The sequence below is a fragment of the Leptonotus elevatus genome, chromosome 1 (genome assembly GCF_054856555.1).
Source record: "Leptonotus elevatus isolate MCC_2025b chromosome 1, RoL_Lele_1.0, whole genome shotgun sequence".
Taxonomy (NCBI): Eukaryota; Metazoa; Chordata; class Actinopteri; order Syngnathiformes; family Syngnathidae; genus Leptonotus; species Leptonotus elevatus.
In genome coordinates, this window is record NC_141239.1 from 18396340 (window position 1) to 18420457 (window position 24118).

The window sequence follows — 24118 nt, forward strand, 5'->3', positions numbered from 1 at the left end:
ACAGACAAAACGGCAGTCATCACATGCTGTGTGTTCAAATGCTCTTGCATAGTGTTGGTGTTTCCTCCCTTAGACGAAATATCCAATTTGCAAACATTGCAAGTTGGCCTGTTGTTTTCTTGGAAGATGTCAACAAACTTTCGAGCAAGGCACCATTTTTGTTGCTCGGCGCGGACGGAAATGTCGTGCAACTCGCGCGCGTGGTGACGTCATCAGCCCACAGGGAACCAATAAGGGAATTGGCAGCAAAAACGGCAAACGATGCCAAGGAATTGAAACACTGGGAGCCGGTTCTCAACATTAACCGGTTTTCTTTTTTTTTTTTTTTTTTTTTTTTTTTTAAGAGCTCAGTATTGTTCATTCGGAAATGTCATCATCATTGCTCTTTTTTTTTTTTTTTTTTTTTTTAAATATATATATATATATATATATATACACATATATACATACATATATACATATATACATACATACATACATACTTTTTTTTTTTTTTTTTTTGTGTGTGTGGGTGAGTATGTGTGTGTGCGTGCGTGCGTGCGTGTGTTTGTTAGCTCACCAGAAAACCTATTAGAAAAAAAAATCTTATACCGTTCACCTAAATCGAACACCAGGAGACCCGAGGGGACCGAAGAAAACCAAGGAAGGTGAAATCCAGCACCGACCAGACACCCCCCACCAGAACTCCTCCCCAGCCCAAGAAACATCCAGACCCCAACAAATCCAAAAAACATAAAGTCAGGGAGGCCTCAAGAGACCAACGGAGAGACCGAGAAAAGGAAGGAAGGACAGACGAAGCCGCGTGAGATCCGAGACACCAGCCTCCACCGATTCAATAACCTGAGGAGGAAACAGATTGTGTCTGAGTTTCGGTAGATGCTGGTGTGGTGGATCTGGCATGCATGAAAATCTCCACCAAAGAGGGGAGCCGTCGACCCCCGCCGGAACAGAGCAAGCGCAACACCTCAGGGCCCCCCAGGCCGCGGCAGCGCCAAAGGACGACCCCCGGGCCCCACCAGGGCCACCGGCCGGAGAGCAAACCCAGGAGCAGGAGCGCCCCCCGCCCCAACACGGCCCGCGCCCCCGGCCCAACGCAGCAGGACGGGGCACTGCAGGCCCACCAGGCACCCCACCGGCCCCCAACCCCCGCCCCCCCACCACCCCCCGCCCCCCATCCACCCCCCGCCACCCACCCCAACCCAGCCCCAGCCGCCCCCATGCCCCCAATCCCCCAGACACCCAGCACCCCCCCACCCCGCAACCCCCACCACCGCCCCCCCCCCAACAAAGCCGCCCCCCCCCCCCGACCCCACCCCGACCAACCGGCAGCCCCCCAACCCCCGACCCCCAGCCCCCGGGGACCACCCGCACCCAGGCACCGGCGCCGAAGAGGGGCCGGACAGCGGAGCGGAGAGGGCAGCCGCGCCCACCCCACCCCCCGCCGTGTGGAAGGACGGAACACCGGGGGCAGAAGGGGGAGATGGGGGCACCGAAGGGCGGCCGACACCCCCGAACCCCAGGCCCAGCGGGGGAAGGCCCCGGTCGTCACCCCAGCGTTCTTTGTGAAAATTAACCCCTGTTACTGAGTCCGCCAGCTCGCGGACTGGCGAACTCTACCCCTAAACCGTGAATGTGACCCCACCCAGTGTATATACAAGTGTGTGTGTGTGGTGCATTAAAATTAGGAGCAGGTGAACCGGAGCCGATGGAAATGATATTCCCACGCTCCGATCCACCCGCCACCCAAGCATGTTGCTGAGTGTATGTGGTGCATTAAAAAAAATAGATAGGGCGGGGGGGGGGGGTGGCGACACGGACAGGGGACCGCAGCACTGCTCTATACTGCGGCCCCCAACCGATGGCACCCCCACAAGCCCCCAAGCCCCCCCCCCCACCCACAAGTTGTGTGGTGTATTAAAATTGGAGGGGAGTTGTAGGGTGAAGACGGTGTTTCCACCCTACCCCACCCCCCAAAGTGTGTTATGTGCCCTATATGTCTATAAAAGTGTATTGTGCAAACCTAGTGTAGTGAGTTAAGAGGTGTGACCAGCGGGGCCCCCCCCAACCGGGCGGGGGCAGGAGGCGCACCGGCCCACCAAGCCCCCACCCACCCCACCAGGACCCCGGCGGGCATATGGGACCCGTCCGGCGGGGCGATAGGGCTCGCCCCCCGGATACTGGGTCCCGCCCGAGGTGTCAGGACGCCCACCGGAGCGGGGCGGGCACGACACCAAACCCCAGCCACCCCCGCCGGCCCCCATAGCACCGAGACCCGGGCCATGGATGGAGCCCCCGGCCCAGGGGAGGGGAAGGAAGGCGTACCGGGGAAGGGGAAGGGAGGAGGGAAGGGGACGACAAGAAGGGCAGGGGGCAGCGGCAGGGACGCAAGGAGAGGGGGAGAGGAGGAGGAAGGGCGACGAGGGAGAGGGGACAGGGAGGCGGAGGACGGGCGGGGAGAGGCGAGGAGGGAGAGGCAGCAAGGGGGAGGAAGGGGGAGGGGAGAGGGAACCACCGGGCACCCCGGCGGCCCACAGGCCCCGAACCGCGTCGCCGGGCCCAGAGCGACGGACCGCGCCGGAACGGCGCCGCCCCCGACACCAGGGAAAGCCCCGCAACGCAGCACCCCCCAAGAGACCCAGGGAACGGCCAAGACGCAGCCGCCACCCAGCAGCCAACAGAGGGGCAGACCCGCCCACTCCCCGCCAGGGGGGACAGCACCCACAGAATTAACCCACTGGCATGCCGTGAATCCGAATATCAACCCCTGGTGCCCATCGGAGGTGAATCCGCTCGATCCCGCTGGCAGCAGCCGGGTTCCTGACTATGGAAACACAACCATTAGTTACAAATTGCCTAATACAGAAACATCAATGCCAGTTATAACGCTGCTGTGGCTCTCGCTAACAGGCAGAATTAAAATCCAAGTTTAGGTTAAAAAATTCTATATACGTAGACCATGTTTCTTTAAATTTTGACATTTGGTTTTTATTTGAGGCAGATATTTTTTCCATTAAAATATGATTTATGAGGAGGTTAGACCATTGGTCGATATTCAAAGTTTGTTTATTTTTCCAGTTAACAAGAATTGTTTTTTTTGCGATAGTAAGGGCTACAAGTATAGATTGAAATTGTTTATGTGGTAAGTCAATTGTTGTTAAGTCACCTAGCAAACACAAGTTTGGAGAGAACGGTATCCTACAGTCCAAGACAGCGGAAAGTTTTTCTAAGACTTTAGTCCAGAAACACATAACCGGAGTACATAACCATAAAGCATGAAAATAAGTGTCTGTAGTGTTTTGTAAACACTGGAGACAAATGTCGGAGTCTGAGAGTCCCATTTTCTTCATCATATATTGAGTAATGTATGTTCTGTGAATAATTTTATATTGGATAAGTTGTAAATTTGTGTGTTTTGTCATTTTAAAAACATTTTCACAAACTTGAATCCAAAAGACAGATTCCGGAGCTATAGACAAGTCTGTTTCCCATTTTGAGATGGGTAAAGACGTTTTATCAGTATATGAAAGTAACTTATATATTTTTGAGAGTTTTTTTGTTGTTGTTGGAGAAAGCTTGGTAATATCTTTAGCTAAAACAGGCGGTTGGAGCGTACCCTGGAGTGTTGGAATTTGTTTCTTTATCATACTTTTAACTTGCAAATAATGTAAAAAGTTTCCGTTTTTTATTTTATATTTTTGGAGCAAGGATGTATATGATATAAACATATTATCTGAGAAGAGATGGTGGAGATGTGTAATTCCTTTCTGCTCCCACACATTCAAATAAAACGATTGGTTGTTAATTTGAAAGTCGGGGTTATGCCATAGGGGAGAAAGCCCGCTGGGCTCCACTTTGGCTTTTGTCATTTCTAGTGCCTTCCACCAGGCAGTCAGGGTGGCGGAAATCATTGGATTTTTAAAGCAGTTATGGCGCTTAATCGATGTTGTAATAAAGAGTAAATCTAGGAGTCTGAGGTTATTACAATCCTTCTGTTCTAGTTCCAGCCAACAGTTAGTATCTCTATTGGGTTGTGCCCATAAAATAATATATTGTAGCTGGTTGGCTATATAATAGTGCATAAAATTTGGTGCCTCTAGACCTCCTTTGGATTTATTTTTCTGAAGAGTAGATAGACTAATCTTTGCTTTTTTTTTTTTCCAGTAAAATTTTGTAACGGCTGAGTCCAACAACTGGAACCAGTTAGCCGTAGGTTTAAATGGAATCATTGAGAAAAAATAGTTTATTTTGGGTAAAACTTTCATTTTAATAGTGGCTATTCGTCCTATTAGAGAAATAGGAAGATTATTCCAGCGCTCCAAGTCACTATAAATGCTATCCAGAAGTGGAGTGAAATTTAAATGAACTAAATCAGTTAATTTAGGTGAGATTTTTATGCCTAAGTATTTTAAATTACCTATAGGAAATGAGTAGTATGGGTCCTGGCTTGCAGGGTTCCATGAATTTTCTGTAATAGGTAGAAGTGTTGATTTTGTCCAGTTAATAGAATAGTCTGATAACTGTGAGAATTTAGTTATTAAGTTAAATACTTCCCCTAATGAAATAGCAGGCTTTTCTAAATAAAGTAAAATATCATCGGCATATAGATTAATTTTATGTTCTGTTACCCCAGAGTGAATTCCTTGAATCATTCTTTCCTGGCGTATGGCTAATGCAAGCGGTTCAATAAATATTGCAAATAATAAAGGCGACAGTGGGCATCCCTGTCTTGTGCCTCTCTGTAGAGTAAAACTCTTAGATATAATCCCATTAGTAGTAACAGTAGCTTTAGGAGAATCATATAATACTGACACCCAGTGAATAAATGACTTCCCAAAGCCAAATTTATTTAAAACAGCAAAGAGGAAGGACCAGTTAACTTTATCAAAAGCTTTTTCTGCATCCAATGATATAATAACTGCCTTTTTATCATGCCGCTGTGACATACTAATAAGGTTAAAGAGCCTTCTAATATTATTAGTAGAGTGACGCTCTTTAATAAAGCCTGTTTGGTCGCTATGAATGATTGTCGGGATTACTGTTTCTAATCTAGATGTAAAAGCCTTAGTGATAATTTTAATATCAGTGTTAATTAGTGAAATCGGACGGTAACTTGATGGAAGGGTGGGGTCTTTTTCTGGCTTTAATAAAAGTTTAATTGCTGCTGTATTCATGTGTGGGCGTATGTGACCATTAGTTTTAATTTCTGTTACTACTCTTAAGAATAGTGGAGCAAGCATTGACCAGAAGTGCTTTAGAAATATAGCCGGATAACCATCAGGGCCGGGTGCTTTGCCATTTGGCATACTATCTAGAGCACTGTACAACTCGTTTATAGTAAGTGGTGCATCTAACATATCTTTATATTCAGTAGTTACCTGAGGTATACTTAAGCTACTGAGGAATGCCTCAATATGCTCTGGGTTAGGTTTATTAGTTTCTGAGTATAAATTGTGATAATAATTATAAAAAATTTGATTAATTTCTTCTGGTGATTGTGTACATTCACCAGTTGTACCTTTAATAGCCGTTATAAGCGATTTTTCCCGATTACGTTGAAGTTGGTTTGCAAGAAATTTACCTGATTTGTTATTATATTCAAAGTTGTTGTATCTCAATTGTTGTATTATAAACTCTGTCTTTTTAGTTAACATATCGTCTAACTGTATTTTTGTATTTTGTAAGTCAGTCCATATTTGGTTATTTGGGTTTATTGCGTACTCATCCGTCAGTTGTTTAATTTTATCTTCCAAGTCTTTTTCTAATTTTTGATCCTGTTTCTTTTTATAAGATGAATATGATATAATTTTACCTCTAATTACTGCTTTCCCGGTTTCCCAGAGAAGAGCTGGAGATAGGTCTGGAGAGTCATTTATTTCCAAAAAGTCCGCCCATTCTTTTCTTATAATTTTGTCAAATTCTGCGTCGTTTAGTAGTGAGATGTTAAAACGCCATGTAGGTGGTGGTTTAAAGGTATAATCAACTTGTAGGGAAAGGGAGACTGGTGCATGGTCGCTAATAATAATAGGATGTATTTTTGTAACGGTTTTATCAGCAATAGAATTATTTGTAAGAAAAAAATCAATTCTTGAAAAGGACCGGTGCACAGCGGAAAAGAAGGTAAATTCCTTCTTATTTGGGTTTTTAAGTCTCCAGCTGTCGACGAGGCCAAAGTCATCCATATATTCCCCTATTACTTTTGTGGATTGTGATCGCCTTATACATGTTGTTTTATTAGAACGATCTATTAATGGATTTAAGGTTGTGTTAAAGTCTCCTCCAATAATAATAGTAGAGTTCGCTGCTAATTCAAACAGTTTAGAGAAAAATTCATGGAAAAAGGCCGGATCATCATTATTAGGGGCATATAAATTACCGAATGTATATATTTTATTAAATATAGTCACCTGAATAATAATGTATCGGCCCTCTGGGTCTGTTATTGTATTATTTAGAGTAAAGAGTAAATTATTATGTATGAGTATACAGACTCCCCTTTGTCTACTGTTATAAGGGGCAGAGTACGCTTGGCTAAAATTTTTATCAATAAGTAATTTTTCTTCAGATTTTTGTAGGTGGGTTTCTTGTAGGAGGCAAATATCTGCTTTTAATTTTAAGAGATGGTCTAAAGTTTTTATTCTTTTTGCCTGTGAGCGAGCGCCACAAACATTCCAGGAAACCAAAACTAATTTATGCATACAAATAATATAAACACAGTCCTATGTATATATCTGTATAGGCCATTTGCCACCACTGGCATGTTATAGGATAGAATCAAAGTGGTTAGGTGATTTATATAGTTTGTATAAAATATGAGGTAACGTATAAGGCAACATGTAAGGTAATGTGTAAGGTAACGTGTAAGGTAACGTGTAAGGTAACGTGTAAGGTAACGTGTAAGGTAACGTGTAAGGTAACGTGTAAGGTAACGTGTAAGGTAACGTGTAAGTAAATAAAACCGTGCAAAAACGAGTAGGGCGGTGAAAGTGAGGGAAATTAACAGGGGATTAAACATAACAATACACCAGTAACCCCAGCGAGATTTTTTTTATTTTATTTTTTATAAATATACTTTAGATATAGTTGTGTATTAATATTATATTTATAATATAGCCTAAACATAATAAGTATTCATGTTTTTGGTTTTATAACCACATATACAGTATATGTATACACCTAGTAATCAAACTAAGTTTAGTTCCACCAATGCTAATTAGAACAGCCAGGGAGTGGAATTGGGGTTCCGGAATAGTTGGCCATCGATATATAACTTATCAACGGCTATCGTAGTCCGCTTACCCTCCTGCCTATTTTGTTTCATTATAGGAAACAGTACCTTTCGCCGCTCATTGATCTCTCTCGGGAATTGATCATTCATTCCAAATGAGGTCCCTTTAAGCTCCCGTCCTTTACTTTTAACAAATAATTTCTGTTTAAAATGTTCAAACTTTGCAATAATAGGACGGGGTTTGTTGCCTCTACGGGCTCCAAGCCGATGTACCCGGTCAAAAGAGATGTTATTTACCGTCTCCTGAGGAATTTTTAATGAATTCGTCATAAATTTTTTTATCTCAACCTCTGGGTTATCAGAGGTATTCTCAGATATACCTGAGAATATTAAATTCTCCCGCATACTGCGGGATTGTACATCTAAAACTGTTTCTTTTAGCGTTTTATTTTCTTTTTTCATAGTTTCCAGCTCGGCTGAAACAGTCGTGAGTGTAGAATGTAACTCGGCATTTTCCTGTTTAAGGACACTTACCTGCTGACTGATAAATTCCATACTTACTTTTAATTCTTTGACGTCCTCGAGGATGAGGCCGAGGACGTCAAGTTTTTTATTTATGGACTCCAGCACACTGACCGAAACGTCCGTAGTGGTGGTGGTTAGGTCGTCCGTGTCCGTCGCTGAATCGTTTTTCCTCTTCTTCGAAGAGGGTTTCTTTGATGGTTTCTCGACGGCAGGATCCTCCATCGCGCAGCTGTAAAAATATCCGTCGATGAAACGTTCAAGGTCCTCCACGTTGGGTGGTATTTCAGATCTGCCGGATGAAAAAGAGAGAAGAGAAAATGCAAGATATATGATGGTTAAATTTGGATTAGTTTAGTATATTAGAGCTAGTTCTATCTTAGCAGCAGGACGCCGCCATGTTAGGGTTTCTGGTCTCGCTGTAGGTCTCGCGATAGTCACAGCATCTCGTGAGCGACCTTAACCGGTTTTCAATTCCCATCCCTATTCCTGCTACATTTTTTTTTGTTTTTGTTTTTTGGTTGCAGCCCTGACTCCTTGAGTCGGGGGGACCTTGTGGCCACTGCAAGATTCCATTACATCAAGGCACAGGTGTTATTGTTTTCTTGGTGACTGAGGTCTCAATTACCTTCAGACCATGAACAAGAGCCTGTCATGTACTTTGAGACTGTTCTGATATGGTTCTCCATGATCATCCCATCCCCACTCCACAAGATCTCGCATGGTGCTCCAGACTGTGGGCAGTTTCACAGTCATATGTGTGTCTAGTCTACCACTTTGGAATAATGGCGCCAACGTCTCACCCAGCCTTTTGCTGGTTTGGGATGTGTTGTGGGTTATTCCAGCTTTGTGCAGGTCATCTTTATTCTTGCCATGGGTGTCGCGATTGACGTGCAGTTGAGATTAGGCGTGTTGGTAATTGTTTGAATGTGCACAGCTGTGCACCACATAAGCATCGACCAATCTGTGGGAGCCAGAATTCTTGCTGAGTTTGCCACTGACTGTGAGATCAATGAAATTAGCAAAATGTTTTAGATTGCTTTTCTTTTTTACACTTTCTATTACCATGATCAACAAACAACCATGAACATAATTTCTTTGTGAGAACAACAAACTGCGTGTGCTGATATTTCCTAGAATTTATATCATACAAATTAAGGACTAGTTACTCTGTATTATGGAAGGACTTTTGTATTGTAACGTAAATGTACTGTACAAACACATTTGCAGGGTCTCGGGCTGTTTGCGGCTCGTGACATGGAAAAACAAACAATGGTGATCGAGTACAATGGAACCGTCCTCCGTAATGAAGTCGCCATCAGGAAGGACAGGGTCTATAGATCTCAAGTAAACAACCTTTCACTGTGAATCAGCTGTAGGCTACTTTCACAAAACAAAATGGTGGTTATTTTTTTATTTTTTTTAACCCGTCTCCTTTCCAGAATCGAGCTGTGTTTATGTTCCGCATCGACAGCGAGCATGTTGTCGATGCGACTAGGTCTGGAGGACTCGCCAGGTGCGTGACATTTTACCACTCCACTTTAATACCACACTGTTGCTTTTAGGGTGTTCATTAGGGATGCCTTACATACTTAAACTAAGCACTCGGTGTGTCATTTATTATGCAGAAAGATGAGTCTGAGGCCTTTGGCTGTTCTATTTAGTCTCAATGCACTCATGACCTTGAACACATGCAGGCGGGTTGCCTCGGGATGTCGGATTCAATGCATTTTGTGTTGTATATGATCAAAATATCGAAAATGCTTGACTGTCTTACTTGTTGCATGTTTATACAGGCATAATGCTTTCCACGAAACATTTCTGACTTGTACAATCATACAGGTTAAAGGTCACTTGCAGCATAAAGCTTGGCAGAGAAGTCCGTTTTTCGGTTAACTCTTTGCAGCTATTCTAAATGTGAAATTTAAAAAAGCCTGATCGTTAATGCTCACATTGGTTTTAAACTGATGATATTTTTCTTTAACAGGTACGTCAACCACTCTTGTGCCCCAAACTGTGTTGCCGAGGTGGTAACGTTTGAACGGGGTTACAAAATCATCATCAGCTGCATCCGCCGGATTGAAAGGGGAGAGGAGGTGGATATTCTTTGTGTGTGTGTGTGTGTGTGTGTGTGTGTGTGTGTGTGTGTGTGTGTGTGTGTGTGTGTGTGTGTGTGTGTGTGTGTGTGTGTGTGTGTGTGTGTGTGTGTGTGTGTGTGTGTGTGTGTGTGTGTGTGTGTGTGTGTGTGTGTGTGTGTGTGTGTGTGTGTGTGTTCCCCCACCCCACAAGCCCCCCCCCTTTTTTAAATGAGAACATCTTGTACTTGTTATACAATGTTATTTTGAACTTTGTATGTTCTATGCAGCCCCACTACTCTAAAAACGGTAATCTGGTTAATATCGCGTTAGTGGAATATCAGCTAAGCAGCAAAATGCAGCAGTTTTTGTCAATATCAGAAGGCAGCCATTTTGCCACTTGCTGTCGAGTGAAAATGGCATCACAGTTGCTCAGGACACAGATAACAACCAATCACAGCTCAGCTTCAGAAAACAGGTGAGCTGTGATTGGTCGCCTCCTGAGATGGATAAAAACGGCTGGATTTTGCTGCATAACTCGTATTCCACAGATTTAATATTAATCAGAATGTCATGTTTAGACTGTGGTCACATATAACATATTGTTGTCAGGAAATGTTTAAGGTTGACTTCCCCTTTAAAGCAACACTAAATACGATTTGAGCCTTCAATTCATATTTTCATAATTCTGCTGATGAAACATTGATTTACAAGCTAGATGAATGAATCCTTTGTCATGGCCTGAGGGGTCTGTATCATTTTTACTGGCACTAAACAACTATGAGGTGGATGGTGTGAATTCTGCCAAACACACACAAAACTACAAACGTGCAGACTGCTTTACGGCATACGTCTTTTCCCCAGTCGTTCCAGACGGAAGTCGAGTCAAACGTCTACGCGCGATTGCTGTTATCATGCAGAAACTACAAAACATCCCAAGAAACGAATATTTTTGTCTGAGGCGACAATAATAATGATATAATAATGATGATAAAAAGCCTACCTGGATGTGGTCAAAAGCACAGTACAGGCGAAGCGAGGCGGAAGACGCGGGATTTGCGGGGACTCTGTAGCTTTCCATGCTCAAATAAAAAATTATTATGCTATTGGAAAATTGTGTGGTAGCAATAAATAGACATCAGCTTGATAGTTCGTTTTTCCAGACTGACCCGACCAGCCACGCAACACTCAAAAGTTGTGTTCTTTCTTGTTTGCGAATGCTTGTGAATGCATCGCGGGAAGGGAGGGAGTGGGGGCACAGCCGTTTGCGTGTACAATAAAAAAGGTAAGATCACAAACACCGTCTGCTGTTTACATACTTGAGAAACATTACAGTGCTGTATAAAGAAAAAAATTGAAAATAGCCACTGGAAACAATGTAATTCAGTCCAACTGCGGACGCCTTGGACGTCCGGATTTCACGATGATCTGCGCTTGGCCTCATGGGAAATGTGGTTCTTTTAAGGGAAAACAATACCGCTTTTGTCCAAAAGTGCCGCCATAATCAACAAAAACCAAATGCTCTTTTGTGCTATTTTAATGATAAATTTGCCTATTTTTCCGACTATACGCCGCTCCTAAATATGAGTCATACCAGTCAAAAAATGCATCATAAAAAAAGCTTATCGCACCCAAAATCCCCCTCCTACTCGGAATGTGCCGTTCAGTGACTCAGAGTGCCCCCACAAAAAAAATTTAGTGCATCCTGCAGTACAAGTAAAGGAAGCAGTTCAAGCACTAACTGCTGATTGCTTTATAACAGACTGAGTATGGAAATCAAAAGGGAGAGGAGCTCGCTCTGCCTCTCCCATTCTCTCTCTCACACACACACACACTAATCGGAGGTCAGAGTGAACTTTAGAAACGTACCCCATGTTCATTGCAGCAAACCAGGTGGAAACTTTCTGCTTCTAAGTTCAAGTTTTTTTTTGGAGTTTAAAATTGATTACTTTGACTAGAATCCGGCATCGCATTGTAGCCAAAGGAAGAATTCTGGTCAGTTATTCCTTTTGCTGCTGTAACTAGTACAGTATATGATGAACCCTTTTGTTGTGGCCGCGTGCTCATATGGCGCAAGCAAACTACGGCACACATTAGATACCATGACGACCATTTCTTAAGACAAAAATCTTTAACTCATTGACTCCCAGCCGTTTTCACTGAAGCAACCCCCTTTGCTCCCAGCTGTTTACTGGATTTTGACCGATTTTGCAAGGCCCACAGAATATTGTCTTCTATTTCTATAAAACCATGGAACCTACCAAAAGAAAGATTAGTCTCTTTTTTCATCAGGAAAAAAAAATTATTCTATCTGTTTCCGTTTTGCAGCAATTAGCATTAGAATACAGCTAAGTTTCATCATTATTCACAAATCTATTAAGAAATGTGAGTAAAACTTTTTTTTTTCAAATTGGCCCTGGTTTATCTTATACTCTGCTGCCACCTGCTGCCCTTTTGTGTAATAACTACCATTTCTTCAACTGTCCTTTGCAGTTGAGAGGCTGCATCAAAGCATTCTGTATAGTCTAGCATTTAAAAAAAAAAAAAGTATAAATATACATCTTTGGGACACTTCAAACATTTAAAATAGAACGTATTTATACGTTTTGGGGAGCAAATGAGTTAACTTAACCCCTGGGCATAGGCAAACTAAGTGGTCGCCTAGGGCGCCACCTAGTGGAGGGGGCCCAAAATTGCAAAAAAAAAGATTACAAATATTTCTCCCCCCGTTTTCTAAAATAAAATGTTATACAGTGTTCCCTCGTTTTTTGCTGGGGTTAGGTTCCAAAAAAAATCACGCAATAAACCATCAATCCGTCATTTGTCGATTGCTCAGCAAAATGACCGTCTGTCAATGTTTTTGCCATTTGAGGTGGGCATCCGTCAATGTTCTGTCATTGCCAATCCATCACCGAAATGGGACATCTGTCATTGATGGATTGCCGAAATTTATTGACGGATGAGAACCCCCTTCCGTCAAGTTTCCTGCCAATTGTCAAAAAAATGGGGGGGGGGGGGGGGGGGGCTACAATCTCCACCTAGCCTAGGCCCTGCTTAACCCTGTTTTCACCTTATGTTGCCATGACTTATATCCCAATTGTGCCACTTAGTTAAAGTGAGGCAATTCCGATTTAATAATTTATCTTTTTGCTCTGCAGTGTAAATCCAGCCAAATTGGGAAACGTGAAACCCGAGCTGTGACTCACACACGTCTGCTCTCTCATTCTCACTTTACAGCTGTGTTTCGACCACCAGTTCGACCCCGTCGCCAGTCAGCACAAGGTGGTGTGCCACTGCGGCACTCCAGAATGCAGGAAGTGGATCTACTGAGCAAAGAGAGGCCGATAATGACAAACCTTTAAAAAAAAAAAAAAAAAAGACGGAACAAAAGCATTCCCTGCTTCTCGCCTGCGGATGCCGAGAAAGCCGTTTCACACTGAAGTGGTTTTGTGAAGGGGCAGAAGGCATCCGAGTTGGATGAAGGTGAATGGAACAGAGTAGCAAGATGCGACGTGTGCCATATGTGCGAGGCCGTCATTTTGCGACGCCTCTGTCTGTGTGTCTGTCAATGTGCGTGTGTGGCTTATGCGGGGTGTGGAATTCACCAACGAATGAGAAAGCACTGTGCAGCGTGCGGCCTTATTGCTTACTAAGGGCAGGCCCTTTTTTTTTTTTTTTTTTTTTTTTTGCGTGTGTGTGTGTGTGTGTGTGTGTCGTACTGCGTGTATGACTAAATGTAGACATCACTGAATGAGGAATGTACAGCAATGAATACTGCGAAGGGAATATTAACTTGCACTAAAAAAAAACAAAAAAAGACAAAAAAAAAAATATGGACACACAACTTTAAAAATACTTGATTCCATGAGTCAGTTTTATCATAGGTCTCCGTCATGTGATTTGTGTGGAATTTTGTATTTATTACCGAGTGAATGAATTTGATTCTCGACGTGATGATGAGTTGAAGAAGGCTAGATTTATTTGTGAAGTTAGAAGAAGACATGCTGTTACTTTTTTTGTATAAATGTACATAAAGAAAAAGTATAGGAATAACCGACCAAATACTACCTTAACCTTCTCGATGTTGGGTGTTTTTACTTTTTTTTTTTTTTTTTTCTTCTCCTTCCTATTCTGTTTGTCAATGAAATTTATTTAAGATTGAACTTTATTTCTGTTTTGAGAGTATATATTATGATTGTGTACAGAATTTGTAATATAATCACAATAATTCACAAAGTATTTTTGTTGTAAAAGTACGGTATTGTAGCTGTAGTGTTTTGTGACTTACACACACTTTAACCACTCAAGCAAACATGAGAAAATGCTATTTTTGTTGCTCAATGATCAGTCGCAGAATGAAAATATCAAGTCTCCAAATGGCGACAGATTGTCTGCGTCTGTTAGCTGTTAATCAGGTTTGATTCTAAATGAACTGTGAATTAGGTTTTCAAACCCAAAAGGACAACTTTTTAACTTTTTAACACAAATAGGAACACCGACGTATATTTGTTGTTTTTTATGTTGCTTTTAAAATAAGGTGCAAGTGTTTGATGATGATTACGACTTTGACAAACCAGAGTGTGTGTGTGCGCGTGCGCGTTTGTGTGAGTGCGTTTGTGTGTGTGTCTGTGACAAAGAATTGCCGGGGAACTTTTGTCACCGTCGCTTCTTTCTTTTGGATAGAAATGGCATTGTCTTTAATCAGAACTATTTCTTATACTGACACACAGTTACACGTCACATGCGTAGAAAATGGAAATGTTTTTTTTGCGTGCACAATTTCAAGTGGACTGTAAAATTTTGAAGACAGTCTTAGAACTTGTAATGTATATGGCATGTATTTTTTTAACTTTCCGAAGACTCAATTGTATATATTTTCTCAATGAATGGTTGTAACAAAATTGTTTCTTGAATGTTTTTTTTCCTCCTCTTGTATGATATGACATCATCCTGCCAGTGTGTTTGTGCTGCATTTTCTTGGTCATGTAAAGTAGTCCCTTTTTTTCCTTTTATCTCCCCCCCCCCCTTTTTTTTGTTGCTGTTTGTTTTTGAAAATGCCTTTTGGAGTGTACAGAGTACGGAGTTTGTGGAATTGAATTTAGAAACATTTACAAAAATAAACTATTTTACATGTTAGCATACCGTGTGCATGTGCATACCCAACCGTCATCAACTGCACAGGTCATGTTTTCAGTAACTTTTTTTTTTTTTTTTAAATCTGCCTTAACCTTTTCATAAAGATGCTCCTCAAATCACTTCAACATAGATACTTACTTGGCACCAAGGCAATACATTGGGGGTGGGCAGAGCACTGAAGCAGCGAAAAGGTGAGTTTTTCAATGAGCAAATGGAGGCTAGGTAATAAATAAATAAATTAAAAATACAAATGAATATCTGAAGGCTAGTTGTGGTGTTTGTGGCTTTGGTGTGTGCCATCAGGGGTCACCACAGCAAGTCACTTGCTTGGTTTGTTCAATCACACCTGGTAATTAATACACAATACATTGCCGTTTGTCTTATGCTGTGTGTTGTGTTCACCTTCACAAAAAGCAAAACCCGTGTTCACGGCAGCTACACTATTAATCAAAACAGTGCTTGAGATTCTTTGAGAAATTGTGATACAACTATTATTGTACCTTATGTTGTGTCCGGTTCGTATAGTATATCTGTCCAGACTGGCGCCTCATAATCTGCTGAAAAGAGAAAATCATAACATCTTCAAGGTTTTTGTGAAGAACACTGCAAGGTCAGATGTTGACCTTGTAAGCGTCTCATCGGAGGGGAAGTAAGATTTGTTTAATTTGAATTTGATGTCATTACTGAAGCCTGATTGTCGGACTTATAGGAGGACTTTGTTTTAATTGTCATGCATTTCTAGTTAAACATTCTTTGTAAGGGGTTATAGTGACATCTGCTGGTGAAACGTGCTAGCATTACAAAGCACGTTTAATGCAATTGTGTGTCTGTAATCCTGAAGTGTTCTCTCGCTATTTGTGGGTGATGCTGACAGTGTAATTGATCCGGGAAAAATTTCATATTGCCACAAGATGGTGGCAACGCATTAAATGGAGCTCCTCAACTCACTTCAACATAATCCTCGATACCTAGATTGCAGCAAAAATAATACTTTAGTCTGTGGATTAAAAAATGATTTATATATTAATTTTTACCAATAACTGACAATAGCCAAAATAAAAATCTGCATAGCACCCTCCAGTGCAGTGGTTGCATTCCAGACAGCCCCAAAGATGACTTGACTCAATAAAATGAAACCTTATTTAGATCTTCCTTCGGCATGTTTTTATAGCATTCAATGCATTTTTTTTGTCTATAAATAAACTTTATACAAACACATTTATAAACAACATTCAGAGAGCAATGGATGAGACAAAAATATTGTACAGTGTAAACAAATCCTGTTTTCTACACTTAACAACCTCAACTTTGTATATTTAAAAAAAATAAAATAAAAGCTGTCACTTTCATAAAAAGGCAGAATTTAAGACGACTTCACAACCAATAGTCTTCAGCAAAAGCTAGGCTGAACTTGAAATACTTCCTGTTTTCAATCTTTCAAATTAGTGAACCTGCCTTACCGAAGTAAAAACAAATCCAGGAGGAAGAAAGTGCACATTTAAAGGGGTGGATAGCACACTTCCACACTTCTGTTATTAATGGCTATACTGTACTGTATACAAATAAACATGACTTGACTGTTTTTGACAATTTCGAGCTTACGTCAGACATCAAAATTGCGGTCAACTCTGTGAAAGGAATCTCTCCACTCATTAAAAAGCATTGGACTTTGGATCGTTGTAATGGGGATTATTTTCATTTCAAAATGCGATGAAATGTCATTTGACTACTATAACAATCTGCCTGGTTTAAATGCGAGTCACAGACAAAAGCAATACAATACAGCGTTGGTTTTCACTGTGTAAAAGAATTACGCAGTAGATGCCGCGGACATCAGCGCAGTTTTCGGCCACTGATGGCCGCATCCCCCCACCTCCCCTCTCAACTCTTTTTGAAATGCTTCGGACAACTGAGACGGACGCACTTGCACCCGTCCATGGTAACGAGCAACCGAGGAGCACAAAGAACTGGGACGCGGCCCACACGTCGCAAACAGGAAACGGAAACAAAGCTGATGTGTGAAAACCAGGAAGTCCTGGCTCTTCTGTGGCATATTGACTATTTGCACCGACGTCACGTGATCACGTGACTGATCTATGACGGACGGCGGAAGGAAATGATTGTTGAATGGAAGTGGACGTGACCCGGACTTAGTGACTTAGCGACTGCTATTTTACAAATTAAAAGTTATTATTGCCCATGGAGCCATGGAATCTACTACTTACCTTACCTTCTGTTGCCTGCTGTTTTTACCAAGTTAATCAAATCGCCGACCTATATATCATTATGTAGTCAATGCCGTCTCTTCTCCTTACACCGGGGCTGATTTAAAAGCTTGTCGCTGGCTGAGTCTGGGACGAGATGCTACGCTCACACCGGGGGACAATATTCCTCATAATGCAAAGGTAAAACATGTTTATCATGCGAACTGATGTGACTGTAACTGTGATGATGTTATGTTACTATGTTTACTAGCATGGAACAAATGACTATCGTAGTGGCAAGCGATGCGGTAATTTCATGAATATGACTCCGGCTCCAGAATGAAAAACTCCCAAGCACAAAGACGAAATCCCTCATTATTAAACAGTCAAATGCACTTAATAGTTTTGAAGAAAGTGCATTTTAAAACTGAGATGCGTGTACGTGACGCTAACTATCTGGCTCCTTAATGTGTTTTGAAACACATAATTCGACACCTCTGTTATTAGAGTGTACGTTTACTAGTAAAATGTATGAACATTTATCTACTAACCTCGCAAAAAATGATCGCTGTAAATCCGTGAATACTTTGTGGGCTGCCAGTCCTTTCTGTTGATTGCTGCTATCAATCAACGTCTTTTGTCTTCATTAGTAGGTATGCGATAAAAAAAGCAATATTTGGTTTACTCTCTTGTCTATCTGTACAACCAACCGCACAGCAACATATGACTATTTTATGAGATTAAAGGACTTCACGCTGTACGAGATTCAATAGTTACAATACAGGCAAGTGGCTCTTTTGCCGTCCAGCGTCCCGCAGGGGGCGTTCCCACGAGGGCGGTGACGTCACGTGCAATAGGGCAAGACCCCAGAAATACCCGGATGTTCAGAATTTTCTGTCTAGCTGCTAGAATGTCTGTATTATTGCCCCCAGCTGGCCAAGCAGCACAACGTCTATTTAATTGAAGCAAAAAGTGTGACAAAAATGTTTTATGTTTTAATATTGTACAATATAACAGTGTTTGTTTGTTTGTTTTTTATTAAAATTCAGATTTAAAAAAAATATTGTTGTGTTTTTAGATCCGGGTTCTTCTGTTTTGTGTATTTTTTCAACGTTGGTTTGTCGACAGTCGTGTTTTGGATTTAGCGTAACGTCTGTAAACAAGCAGCGGTCGAAAGCCATTCGTCCGAGCGAGCCCTGCCTCCACCAACCAGCCCAGCCTACTTCCTGGTGGAGCAGCAGCGGCAGAGGCAGCAGCAGCCGTCACTTCGGCGTCCTCTCCACGGATTCAGCTCCGACTGAGGTGATTTGTTTATGGTCCGCAGTCGTGATTCTGCTCTTTTCTCAGCGGCACGCTTTTCGCTCCCCCTCGCTTGGTTGGGAACAAAATGGGGAGTACGGTGATGGAGCCCGGCAAGGGAGGCTCCAAGAAGCTGCCCAAGAGGAGGAGAAGTCTGCGTATTAACATGCCCGTAAGTCGCTCAAGTGTACTTTAGCTGCTGTAAAATAGGGCATCGGCTAATTAATGGAGTGCACGCGACGCTGGTGTTGACTGACAGCCTTTGCCATAAATCCTCTACGTGTGTTTTTTTCTACGTCGCTGTCATTCCACTACACTGAATTGCAGCAAGCAAAGTTTGTATGTAGGTGTTTATTTACACCCGCCGGCCGCTTTATTAGGTACACCTGTTGTTTTTAAATGCACAGGAAGGGGGCTTAGGGGGATGTCCATAGGTGTGAGTGTGAATGCTGATGGACAGTTCAAGTTTCTGGGCTGGAGAGGTTCCCATTCCTGACTTAAATGAGGGGAAAAACAAAGGAATTTTAATAAATAAACAGATAAATAAAGACTTCCCATCATAAAGATGATCATTTTGCATCTGTTTTGAAGAAGCTGCCTCTTTTAAGCTCCTAGCTCCTGCCCCGATCAACATGACAACAAAAGAAATTAAGCAGCAAAACAAGTCTTACTCGGCACAGGGTTGCTCATAGGGGTGTGTACCTGGCAATTCGATTCGTATCACGATTCGATTCAATACCGATTAATCTCGATGCAAATCTATAAATTGATTATTGCGATTTTTTTTTTACTCAAATTTAGAAAATACTAATGAGTAAAATTGTACTTGTACACTGTAAAATTTGTATGAAAATGTATTTATTTATCTGAAAATTCAGGCTTATAATTGAACCACTGCATTTAACAAACAGGTTGCATGTTTGAACAGCACTGAAATAAAATATTAAGGCTTAATGTTCCATTAATATAGCATTCTTCCATGCTTAATGTGTGAATCCTAACCCTAAGTAAGACGTTTTGTTGAATATTCCCATAAAAAAATGATGTTTAAAAATCGATTTGGCCGCATATCGAATCGATTCGAGAATATCGCAATATATTGCCGAATCGATTTTTTCTAACACCCCTAATTGCTCATTTTCATGGGACAGGCCCACCCCCTTCAAACAGGCTAAACAACATTAGGCTAGATTATGTGCAAAATAAAGCCTGACCCATATGGATTTTTTTTTAGGCGATGCAAATTACGATATTTGGCTGAATAAAATTCCGATAACCGATTTATCGGATGGTTAATAAATAAAAAAATACTGACAAAATGACTTTTTTTTGGTTCTTTAATGCTTACTATAATAAAAATATGAATTATAGGCAGCCGCAGAACATTTGACTGTTTTACAATATTTTGTCCCATAGTAGTACTTCTAAATTGACCCGTGCCCCTCCCTACACCAAAAAAGAAAAAATAATATATTGCAAATTGTCAAATTAATTAACTCCTGTACCTAATGTTGTGTCTTATGATTGACACAACTTTATGGTTTGCTTGTAATCAGTAATAAGTGCATTTTGTGTTTTGGGCTTTTGTTGTTCTCACCTCTTCAACCCCCAGGGAGACTTTTGAACTCCATCTGTATCACTGTAAAGTGGACTTTAAACGTACTCCTGATGGCGGAAAGCCATCGTATTGGCCAATGCGGTCACACTTCAGCTTGGTTGCTGGAACTTGGAGATCTGCTCTTTTTTGATGGAAATAATCAAAAGAAGATGAGTTGAGCACGTCCCATTCCCATAATCGCAATTGCGTTTTCTCTGCTGCACTGCTGTTGTTGCTGTGTGTCGATGTGGAATGTCAAGTTGTATCTTTGGTATGGGGGGAAGCATTTGCCCAAGTCATGGTCAAATGCGGTCATGTTTACACAGAAACGCAATATTGTCTTATTGTCTGCTTCTGCTGCTCTTTTAGTCAAAACTGAAGCACCTGGCCTTCCACTCTCTCTCCTCATGCACTTTTTGCCTCTTTGTGTTCATGCAGGACTTCTCGTCGTTTGCGTCTCCTCAGGTGGAAACGAGTTGCTCAGCTGGAAGCCCAGACACGGTAACGAATTTCCGGCCCTGTTACATTTTGATTTGTATAAAAATAAATATATTTTTAATGGTTTTTTTTGTGAGTTAAATCATAAATATTGATGACAAAAAAATCAGGCAACAGTTGTGCGGTTTCCCGCTGATCCAAATTAGGATTGTTTGGCCTTGGTGGAGGTTTGCGCGCTACACCATCTCTGACATCCCGTTGTTTTGCTTTAAGAAATAATGGGAGTGTTTTGTATATTTTCCGCGCCTGGGGGGTGAGTTTCTTCACATGAATACTTAGCACTCACATTTTTTTCTTGACAATAATATGTTGTATGCACCCCACTTGTCTAAACACAACATTCTTGTTAATATTGCATTTGTAAAATATGAATAAAGCAGCAAAATCCAGCCGTTTTTATCCATCTCAGAGGGCGGCCATTTTGCCACTTGCTGTCCACTGAGAATGACATCACAGTTGCTCAGGGCTCAGGTAACGACCAATCACGGCTCAGCTTACAAACATCACATGACCAAACTCAGAAACCAGGTGAGCCGTGATTGGTCGTTACCTGAGCAACTGTGATGTCATTTTCAGTCGACAGCAAGTGGCAAAATGGACGCCCCCTGAGATGGATAAAAATGGGTGCATTTTGCTGCTTTATTCATATATCCACAAACACAATATGCATCAGAATAAAAAACAAATGTTGCTGTTGACTTCCCCTTTAGCAAGGCCTTCATTTTCTTGTTGGCTTAGCGTAGCATGAATACACTACAGGATATTGATTTGCGTAAACAAAAGCAGCTTCTTCCTACTATCTGCCCTGGTTACTATTTATCTGAAGCACGGCCATGTACCTCATACAGCGGCTTTATCGCTGAACTACTTTTACAGTTCACGCGAGTCACGCCTTGTCCCGTCCCCTTTGCACAAGGTCTGTATTCTTCTTGCACAATAGCGGCGAATGAGAGTTGCCTGCAAACAAGAGGAGATGGGCGCGTGCGCTCGCTGGTTGTGATTTGTCACAGGATTGCATGAAAAAGGGGAAATGAACGTGTGGATGGGTCTGCCTTGAGCAAATGCCGTCCTGGTAGGCCTTGTTGGGACAACCAGACAAAACAACACTGTCTCACTTGGGACCAAATGAGTACTTCTACTGTTTATACGGGATTATTTCTAAGGCCGCAGAAGATGTCCAGATTGCATCTAACTCATTCACTGCCATTGACGACTACAGACGTCAAAAATTCATGTGAACTATTTATTTTAGTTTATAAATTTTTAATTTCATTCCATTTTTTTATGATACCTATATTTTTTTATTGTACATTAATAACAGATATAAAATTATCATGCGATTAATTACAATTAAATGGCCCTTATTTTTAATATATATATTTTTTAATTAGGCCTGTCAGGCGATTAATATTTTTTAATTGTAATTAATCACAGGACTTCACTAGTTAACTAACGATTAATCACAAATGTTATATCCGTTCTAAAAAAATGTTCTAGGTTTTCATACTCTTGTTAGCAAAAGTAGATTTTTTTTTAACTAATAGAAATAGTTCAAATTAAATTTTGACGTCTATAGCCGTCAATGGCAGTGAATGAGCTAATATATCGCCATGTGCGTAGAAACTAGAAAGTGGCTATTTCCGTATTTCCTCTAATTAAATACTTTTTCCACTTCAGATACAGTAGTAGCAAGCATTTCTTTGTGATACGACTACAGCTGGACGATGCTTCCCAAAAATAATTGTGAGTGGTACCTAAATGGTGGAGCCTTAAAGGAGAAGTAAACTATTCCGTGCTGTCCTAATATTGAATATTATTTATTTGACAAACCTCGCAGCCTCATGCTTATGCATTTTGTTGTTACTCCAGAAAAGCAGAATGGAGTGCTATTACTAATTTAGAAATTTTCAGCAATAAAAAGTTAATATTTTGCCTATCATGAATTTGATCATGTAATTATTTTTCATGTACAATTAACTACCACCTTTAAAAAGGCATTTTGCTACTTCCTGTTGACTGAAAATGGCTCTTTAAGCCGTAAATAAAACATTTAAAAATAGATTATTTTTTTCCCTTTTTTTAAACACATGAACACATTACAACATCAGACAAAGATTTAACAATTCATTGATTCAAACAACGCCTCCCCCCCCCCCCCCCCATCAAAATAAATTTTGCTGAATTTTGCCAATTTTTCTCTCTGTTCAAGTCAAACAAATACTAAGGGACAATGTAAAACGACAAATTTTCTGCCCATAATTCATACCTTTGCTGTTGTAAGTGTCAAGGGACCCAGAAAAAAAAGGTTTGTTTTTTTTTATTATTCAGCTGAATAATTGGTTATTTTTTTCTTCTTCTACGAAATATTGGAATTGGCATCAGCCTAATTTAAAAAAAAAAGAAGAAAAATCCATATTTAAGATTAAATGGTACTTGTGGGTGACTTTTCCCCCACAGATCATATTTATCATGTGCTACTGTCAAGTCATAATGTCAAGTTTATTTTTCTTAAATTACATTTCCTCTTTGGTCATTCATTTAAATTCATATTAGACTGGTTAACATCTGTATGACAGTTAATCATGTTTTAATGAAATTGCTAATGATTTTACCTACCATTGCCACATTTTGGATTTCGGAACAAATTATTGATCCCAATGTGGGAATTTGGTTTGAAAGTTGAACAAATTGAAGGTCAACCAATGTCACGGAACATCATAGATGGTCAACAAATGGTTAAAAGATGATCCGTTATCACAAGCAGACCAGGAAGGAGTTTGTCTGCGTCTGTGGCTCGAGCTGCCACTGCTGCTTTGCTTTGCGATCATCACAACAAAATGAATCAGCGTTTGTTCGCAGGCGTCAAAACATTTTGCGAGGATGCCATGTGATGATTGTGATTTTGTGAGCACGACGTCGCTGGTGAGGGCGAGGCCGATATGTTGATCATAGCATGACATTTATTAGGAGGAAGTGAAGAAGGATATTATCAAGGTTGGTTTAACAGTAACATCTTAAAAGGGAGCACAGATTCATTCAACTGGAATGTGGAGCTCAGACCTCTGCCAAGGCAAAACAAAACAAAACAAAAAAACATTCCTAATGGCTCAGCACAAAATTGTGCACCTTTCAAGAGATTCACCGCCTGAATGTTGTCTGATTCATGAATCATCTTCAGTAAATTGAAGGAAAATGCCAAATAACTTTTAGTAGTGCATGGATTGCTGCCAAGGCCAAACAATAATACAAGATGTTGCTAGCTTCCTCCATGTTAGCTTAGCACTTAGCTGATAATTCTCCACCTTGTTAAACATATGTTATATGTGACCTCACTAGTCTAAACATGACATTCTGATTAATATTACATTTGTGGAATATGAGTTAAGCAGCAAAATCCAGCCGTTTTTAATCCATCTCTGGGGCGGCCACTTGCTGTCGACTGAAGATGACATCACAGTTGCTCAGGGCTCAGGCAACGGCCAATCACAGCTCACCTGTTTTCTGAAGCTGCGCTGTGATTGGTCGTTTCCTGAGCCCTGAGCAACTGTGATGTCATCTTCAG

At 41.2% G+C, this 24118-nt stretch overlaps 2 protein-coding genes across 11 annotated transcripts in view; both read left to right on the forward strand.

Moving 5' to 3' along the window:
- kmt2cb (lysine (K)-specific methyltransferase 2Cb) overlaps window positions 1-14958 on the forward strand; it is a 100310-nt gene extending 85352 nt beyond the window's left edge. For all 9 annotated transcript variants that reach the window (XM_086080189.1, XM_086080179.1, XM_086080217.1 and 6 more), the window contains 4 exons: window positions 8978-9094; window positions 9190-9263; window positions 9735-9843; window positions 13060-14958. In XM_086080189.1, the coding sequence (XP_085936315.1) occupies window positions 8978-9094; window positions 9190-9263; window positions 9735-9843; window positions 13060-13152 (393 nt within the window). In that variant the 3' untranslated portion in view covers window positions 13153-14958. The remainder of the gene's footprint in view (window positions 1-8977; window positions 9095-9189; window positions 9264-9734; window positions 9844-13059) is intronic.
- Window positions 14959-18371: 3413 nt separating this feature from the next.
- The window catches only part of LOC147181152 (5'-AMP-activated protein kinase subunit gamma-1-like), a 42661-nt gene continuing 36914 nt past the window's right edge, over window positions 18372-24118 (forward strand). Inside the window, exons 1-2 of one of the 2 annotated variants that reach the window (XR_015095555.1) lie at window positions 18372-18633; window positions 20497-20559. Coding sequence is in view for 1 of the 2 variants with exons in the window: in XM_086080288.1 (XP_085936414.1) it covers window positions 18550-18633; window positions 20497-20559 (147 nt within the window). In the remaining variant the exon portion in view is untranslated. The remainder of the gene's footprint in view (window positions 18634-20496; window positions 20560-24118) is intronic. The other variant, XM_086080288.1, reaches the window with a different exon arrangement.